At 32.7% G+C, this 8,592-nt stretch overlaps 1 protein-coding gene across 1 annotated transcript in view; it reads left to right on the top strand.

Annotated features, from left to right (window-relative positions):
* LOC144850182 (uncharacterized) overlaps positions 1-8,282 on the top strand; it is a 40,421-nt gene extending 32,139 nt beyond the window's left edge. Inside the window, exons 2-4 of the mRNA XM_078707412.1 lie at positions 5,979-6,209; positions 6,555-6,851; positions 7,305-8,282. Of these exons, the coding sequence (XP_078563538.1) occupies positions 5,979-6,209; positions 6,555-6,851; positions 7,305-7,616 (840 nt within the window). The 3' untranslated portion in view covers positions 7,617-8,282. The remainder of the gene's footprint in view (positions 1-5,978; positions 6,210-6,554; positions 6,852-7,304) is intronic.
* The last annotated feature ends 310 nt before the right edge of the window (positions 8,283-8,592 follow it).

The raw sequence follows: 8,592 nt of genomic DNA on the forward strand, positions 1-8,592 counted from the left end.
CAATATAAAAAATAAGTCGATTCTAATAATTTAAGGTGGAGCTCCACCCAGAACATTTCTATTTTCTGTTATTTAAAAATGTCATCCCTCATACTTCATATTAAAAAAATCACGCCTTTTCATGATTTAGGGGATACCTTGTAATTCTTGTTTTTATAATAGGATGCCTGAATTGCTTTTCAGTCAGTCCTAAGCTTCCATATCGCTTGACTATTCTGTGACGTGAACAATACAATTTGTAGAGGATTTTTAAATTCTTAATGTGCGAGAAAACCCAGGAACGATAAAGCATTTTCGAACCCGCCCATGAATACACAGGCCTAAACAAGCTGAGGCTGAGTAGACGGCCTAGCTAGGCCTAGGACTAGCTTAAAATTACAAGCAAGTTAATTAAGAATAAGATGATGCTTGCTGTTCATGATGTTATGTAAAACATACTAATATTTTTATCTCAAATATTACTTGGGCCTAAACAAATTGCATTCATTGTGTGTATAATCTATCATTTAGAATAAAATGATCACCTATTGTTAATGTATGAAATCTTTATTATTCTTTCTGTAGGGCCTAAAGATTTTGTGTAACAAATATCTCAAAAAGTTAAATGATCACAAAAATTTCACAATATCTTTCAAACAATTTAACTTAATTTTAACTCATCCGTGACGTCATTTTTACGCCATTTTGTGAAATCACATTATCAATCATATTTCTATAACAATAAAATTCACTATAAACTTCAGGTAATGGGTAAAAATATTATTATTATTCCCAAAATTAGTGCGCAAAAACACGCATACAAAATAAAATTTGTTGTACAAATCACAATTTTATTAGTACATTCACTGAATTTGAGTCCATTCCGACTTAAAATAACGCTATACGAGCTCATTAGAAATGACAAAAGTGCTGAAAATGGAAAAAAAATAAGGCATTTTTAAAGTGAATGTAATTCTTCAGAATGCATGATGACCCCCAATTTATTCTGGAAGCCATTGAGGTGTAGATGTTAATTCTGTACACATTTGACGTAAAAAATGTTGTGACGTTATCATATGGCCACCTGAATTTAAAAATTAGGATTTTTTTTATCTTTTTTTGTAGGTTATCATATTCAACAGAGCGAATCTAGGTTATTTGAGCACAATTTTAGTTCGCTAAAATTTAGTATGTGCTTGCTAAATTAATTATCTTTTTCATGACTTGCCACAATTTTCATTTTGATGACGTCATCACGCGTAAAAACTTGAGTAACGTAGGTCGTGTATTTTCACCTTCAGCGTACATTTGAATATCTCACAGCTCTTCAGAATTAAAGCTGACCTTGATGATTACAATTTATTATGAAAGCTGATGAAATGTAGATATGAATTCATATAAAAATTAAGCCTATCGGATGTTGTGACGTTATGATATGGCCAGGTAAATTTAAAAAGTAGTTTTTTCATCTCTAGTCAAAGTTATACAATTTTCAAAGAGCGCGCACCGCGCTTCTACGTGCCATTTTTTCCCCCAAATCTTATATTTTTTTCTCAATTCATTATATTCGGAAATTGTCATCTTCAAGTTTATTTTGATAACGTCATCATACCAAAACATTCGAAAATAATGTTGGTCCCGTAATTTCACCTATGTTACACTCTATATATAGAGTATACTATGACACATAATAGGCACCAATCTGCACCATAAGCATATATTCATCAGGTCATAGAATTGCATAAATCAATATTTTGCAGTCATATTTAACGTACGTGCATGTTTTTTTTAAAATTAAATAGTAAAATTATAAAAATGATCACTTATAATTCTTCAAAGTGACGAGTTAATTTAGTTTCATATAGGTTATGTGATGCACAGCGATCGTGAAGGAAAAACAAATAAAGTGCAAGCTTCAATAATAAATCCAATTCATTTTCGCGGGTCCGATCATCTTTCCTTTATTTTTAGAATGGATCGTATTTATGTTGGGCCCGGTAAAGAGCGCTATAATAAGTATTTTTATATTGCTATTATCATCTAAAATCCATCTAATTGTTGTTCAACAAATTGGACTATTTTGTACTTTGATAATCTTGCGACATTTAAGAGACAAAAGACATTTTTATTTCGTCAAACAGAAAAGTGAGATCAGCTTACCCAAGGTCCATCTTCAGCACAATGCTCAACATTTGTAATTGCAGACAGAATTTTCACAATTTGGCCAGCCTTCAGTTTGCAAGCCTTACTTAACAGCTCTTCGGAGGCCTTTTTGATCTTGTTAAGAGTAAACAGCTGTAAAAACAATGAACCAACATAATCTACTTTAATTTGTGAAAGGAAGATTGAGTAAAAACAGAACTGTTAATTCACTAACCTCTTGTTCTATTAGGACGTTTATAGTTTTTTCCGTGACACCTTCATCTATCATTTGTTTATACAGTTTATTTTCCATTTTCTATAAAGATATACAGCAGCGTTTAATGAGTGTTTACTGAAAATATCTCAAAATGGGCAAAACCTAAATAATATGAACAGTTTCACCTTCACCAGGAATATGCTCATTAAGATTAACATTAACCAGTTACGTACCCCTTGTGTTGCTCTGAATGTCCGCCAGCACCAACTCAGCCGAACGTATCGTCGTCATTTTCGTGGTTATTATTGACATACCATAGTTTCTATGGATATACTAATCGATTTCATTTCTGAGAAGATTGCATTATGGTTGCAATCTATAAAACTTACAGATTACACTTCCGTTGTTAACTCGTGGTAAACGCAAACATTGATAACACGGCATATGATCACCTGATCTCCAAATTTTGCCTAAAAACGAAACATCATTGAAAGCTACACACATTATTTTAGGTAAGCTGGTTTGTGTGATCATGGCAACAGACTTTTTAAGAGATTGTTTTGCTTTTTTCTTTAAAGACGAACCAGTTGAGGACAAGCCGGTAAATATAAACGTTTATTCATTTTCACAATTTTAATTGTCGCGCATGGTGTGCGCATATATCCCCTGCAGTCAATAATTAATAATATTTCTGTGTTTAATTGAATGTTATTGATAACATAAAGGAAATTCTTCTTTATTAGAAACTGACGTATATAAACTGTGGATTAAAAATTAGCATTTTGAACTAAAATGATTTCAAGAACCGTTATTAGTAATTAACCTGCCTACTTGTGGGGGAGGGGGGTGGGGGTGGGGGTGGGGGGGCTTAATTGCGCAAAGGTGTGTGGATGACACACACCAACTTTCTTCTCCCCTAATATAAGGGTTCCATCGTATCAAGTGTTGCCACCAAACGGCACTCATCAATTTGTATTGCCCTAAACGGCGTTGGCAGAGATGGACCAGAACACCCGGGTACGCCTTTACCCACCGTTACGGTATTGTTTTTAACGTACATTTTTTACCAATCATTGAGTGTATCGTAGGCATTGTTTTTCATTTTCCAGAAACTCAAACCATTTGAGGACAAACCGGTAAATATATATTTATCAATTTTTAATAGCTGGGGGCGCATGATAATTAGTCTCTTTCTACACTTAATTTGGTTATCTGCATTTTTTAAAACTATTCTTCTTCTTTCCTTCTCTCATTTTTGTTCGAATGAACGTTTCTCCAAAACTTGTAAACAGAATATTTTGTGTATAACTTGGTCAACATTATAGAGCTTTTTTTGTCTTACTTTATGTGGGTTCGTCCCATTTTTATTTCATCATCTTTTAAAATATTGAAATACATTGCACGTAATAAATTAGTCTGGGTTCCAGACGGAGTTTTGACTTAATATTAGTAAAAAGATATTTTGGCACGTATGGCGTTTCATTCGTATACTACTCGAGCTTGGGCAAACACGTATAATTCACGTGGTTTGAGACCAAGAATTCTTGGTGCATACGGTTATCTGTTATAATAGTTTCAGACGCATGCAATTGGCTATACTCACTCGAAAATATTTGAATATGCATTTTGGAAGTTGAACGACTAAGCGCTATGTTACGTTTTGACGATGTGGAGACACACATACAGTACACCCACACGTGTGTACACTTGATTTTAGTGTAAACGAACTTCATGTCGTTTCTTCGCAAAATGATGTGATGATGAAAGTTTCTGTGAATGCTAGATTGTTTTATACGCCTTGTCTGGTAAACAGTTTACAGAGTATATAATGGAATCTTATTGTTGGGTGTCTAGAAAACTAAGACCTAAGATATTAGTTTTCTAGATCTAGAAAACTAAGATATCTTAGGTCTTAGTTTTCTAGATCCGATGATGGGTGTCTAGAAAACTAAGATCTAGAAAACTAAGACCTAAGATATCTTAGTTTTCGAGATCTAGAAAACTAAGATTTTTTTTATGATGGGTTGTACCATTATATCAAGTGTAATGTATTTTTTATTGGTTGGATTATTCTATTACCACTAAAGGCGAGTTGTTTCTATGATGTGATGAGATTTTCAGTAAACAATTTTAGATTTCCTAGTGGTACATGCTATTTTTGTCTACACATAATATACATACACACAATTACAAACTAAATTTTCCCATATTTTATCACCCTATTTTAATTCCCACGCAGATCCACCCTTCCCTGCTTGGTATTATTGTCGGTGGTGGTATGTATACCTACGCCCATATTGGCGTTTTAGTTGCCAGTTCGCTCCTACGAGTACGGCCGCTAGGCCTAGACTTGTTATTGTAACAAATAACACAAACACTGGGCAACACTCACCTGTCACGATTTATCATTCAAAATTGTTGTTTAAAAGTCTTACCCGACTCGATCGAAGTATTCTGTTTGAAACCAAAATGACATCCGTTAAATCATTTGTTGATTCAAAATCCATATACGGCCCGCCCCATATAGCCAAATACGGTGTGTTAACCTACGTCATTCTTATCTGATGTTTGCGGTCTGCAAATCGATTAGTCTCTATTTCACACAAACATCGAAAAGTCTCGAAATAACTACAGACTTGGGGCAAGTCTAGTAATGAATAAATAAATAAATAAATATAAGTAATTATTGTAATGTATAGTGCCATACAATAGAATTAACATTATTTTCCAACCTATTTTTTGTTTGTTTATCATTTCTATACCCGTTAACTAGCCTACTTTTTACTGTTCAACATTGTTTTCTGGTATCATTCATTTTGTCTACACATTAACGTACATTGTTTTTATACATATTTTCTAATTCATTTAATCATATTGACATTTTTTAAAAATCATTTTGTTCTTTCTCTTTTGAGACATCACAATAATTCATTCATTCATCAAGGGCTGGCTGCATTTTACATAAACATAAATTTGCATTTTCTTTGTTTATTAAACATTCACATTGATGGGAATTTCCAATATGAAACATACATATAGAACTTTATTTCAAATTGTGCACCTGACCTTTTGATAATGTCAGAATTGCGCAACGTAAGTTACGCGTGATTTTATAAAATTATATGTTTGACCATAAATTAAAAATCAAAAGGCATTTTGCATTGTTACTTGGCAAAGGTTTAAATTATGTCAAGTGTCAACTTTCTATGGGGCAAAAATGGCCCTACGTAATACATTATGCGCGCTGACAATCAAAAATATGTACTTCTTTTTTTTATATTAATTTTTGTTGGAAATAAACATTAAACAATGATGCAATATCATTTGTTGTAGATTGTGTTTAATTGGAAGTTATTATAAAACATAATGGAAATTAAATTAATGATTAGAGACTGACTATTTGACGATTAAAGGGTAGAATTTTGAAATAAATGGATGTCAAGAACTTTTATCAATTAACGTACATGTTTACCAATTCACCGAGTGTATCATAGGCAAGTCTCCAGGCCAAGTAATAAGGTTTCATTTTTATACTGTTATTTTTTTTAAAATCATAATTTCATTTCTAATGTGTGGCAAATGTTCTCTGGATAATTGGTCGAGTACTTTTGCTAACACCTTGATCATGTCTTTTCTATAGGAATCCAATGAGTTAGATATTGGACAAGTTAAAACGTTTGTAGATAAGCTATTTCAACAACCAAAGATTCGAAGGAGCATCAAAACGATTCGATTTGCAAAGAAGTGCGTAGAATTTCTTGAATCAAAAACTGGAGAGTGTGTTGGTAGAATAGAGGATGACATTTGTGAAGCGACTGTTGCGGATTTCACGCTGATGGTAGAGAAGATGAAAGGACGAGTAACTACTAATGTAATAAGCCAATATATATTTTTATTTAGACCTATTAGTTATTTTTTTCTGATAATTTTTTTTCAGGAAATATCAAACAATTTTAAAGTTATGTAAACAAATCTTGTATTGTCCGCAGCAAATTACGTACTTTTTACACAAATTAATACTTTATAGTAAACCAAAAAGGAACACACATTTCAAATCGATAAATACATATACAAACCGGTGTATTGATAATGCCATCTACAAATGGCTAGATTTGAATTTCTTACCATAGAATTAACTAACCAAAACTATATTTTCAATATAACTGCTCCCAAATTTTTCCCAAAATGAATTGTTTCATAAATCATGTTCTTATAGTTGATAGTAGACCTACACAAATTTTCAACGTTTGCCAACAAAGAAAGTCAGAAAGTGATGTCTGATGTTTTTGGTAACTTACCGTTGTTTGACACACGTGAGAGTTCTTCTGCAGATCATTGGAGAAATCTCCTGTCACACTGGAAAAACTTCACAAGTTCGTTTCGACAAAAGGGGTTTTCAAACATAGAGCTGATATTTTGTGGATTAAATGGCGAACAAATTACATTCAAACACAACAGTGAAAAGTTAATTAAAATCATGGTTCATCTAAATAACAACCGTGAACAAGTAATGGTAAGTCTATAATTTACTTACTTTTTATTGTGTATGTCAGTATCGATTCGTAATGACTATGATAGGCCTAACTTCTAGATAGCACCCATGTGAATGAAAAGGCTAATCTACGAACGGTTTTACGGTTTAATTTGATTTGAGTTTTGTTGTTTATTGCATCACTAATGACAGTGCGTACGTGTCACTGGTACGAAAGTGACCATAAAACTATATTTTACATTAATTTACAATGCATACAACAAGTGAGGCAAGTAATTGTATAATAATAAAATCAAACATTTCATTTTCTAACCCTAAGTCCAAATAGCCTTATCCATAGGATTAACGTAAACCGTTTAATATATAATAATCTTCGGTAATCTTTGGTTGAAGATGGCGGAGATATGCCTATATAAAATCACCGTATCAGTAAACATTTACATTTTCATAACTACTGATTAATGTTTTTATCAGTTTCTAGCGGATAAGATAAACAAACGTACACTGGCAAACATCTTACTCAAACTTTGTGGAAATGAGGGCGCTGAACAAACAACAGAACAGGCTGGACTACGAAGACTACTACAAGCGTTCATGACCAAATTAGAGACCGATAAATTAACCAATTTCACTGACGTCAAGCTATCTATGTATGGTGAGAGTGGTTCGGCATTCCATATATTGGCTGGAAACAAAGACAACCCGCAAAAAGTTACAGGTTATGTTGACTCGAAGGGTGAATTCCATATACCCCAAAAGGAGTCAGATCAATGTATTATCCTCTGAAAATACATTCCGAAATATAGGCCTTATGTTGAAAAACATCAAAGTGAAGGTCTGTAGGCCTACATCATTGTTGGAAATTATTATTCATCAGTTATAGAGGCGTATAGCCTAGGTCGTCTTTATAATTCTACAATGCTTTTAAATTAATAACTATATCAAGATGTTATGTATGTGTGAATAATAGTTACGCATTAATTGATTGAATTGAGTCACACAATATATACCAATATAGAAGCATTAGAAGTATGAGTAAGCCTACAATAGTAAGACTAGAGATAAATGGGTATCCCAACAAGTCTGACTACTCGTACACAGCATTAACAAAGATCGTATAATAAACCTGTTTATAGATTATATAAATGCAAATAAAAATGTTTTTAAATGTAATGTTATAATACAAAAAGTATACAACAAGTTAATGTTTTTAAAAGACAAGAAATTAAACGGCAAAAGTAGTCTTGGCTAAATAAAAACTAGCGAGCTACTTGGGCCTATAGAGCATGGATGGAGGTATAAAATAGATAAGTATTAAGTGTTTAAAAGATATATTATTACTTTTAAAATTGCAGTCTCCGTTGCCGAGGAAATGTGTGATTGGCGGATTCCCCATTTTATGCCACCGTGTTGTTATGTTACTTGCGCAATTTCAGCGTAAAGTACTTGCGTAAGAACATTTTGCACTAAACCATGCATAGTTTAAAATTGTGCAAGGAAATCGTTGCGCAATTTCATATTGCACAAATCGTTCAAATCGCGCATAAAAATATTTACTTGCTAATAGTAGGCACAATTACTAATCTGATTGTTATGCTTGTTACAATTAAAATGGAAAACTAGTTTAGAAGAAACTGACTCAACACGTATTGATTGAATTAAATTCATTTGAAATTATTCAGCATGTTTCTTTCTCAGCTTTCTATTGTTCTACAAGAGGTTCGTTTTACTTTATACGTTGTAGTGATTTCCTTTCAAATAA

This window comes from Antedon bifida, chromosome 8, assembly GCF_963402885.1.
Source record: "Antedon bifida chromosome 8, ecAntBifi1.1, whole genome shotgun sequence".
Lineage (NCBI taxonomy): Eukaryota > Metazoa > Echinodermata > Crinoidea > Comatulida > Antedonidae > Antedon > Antedon bifida.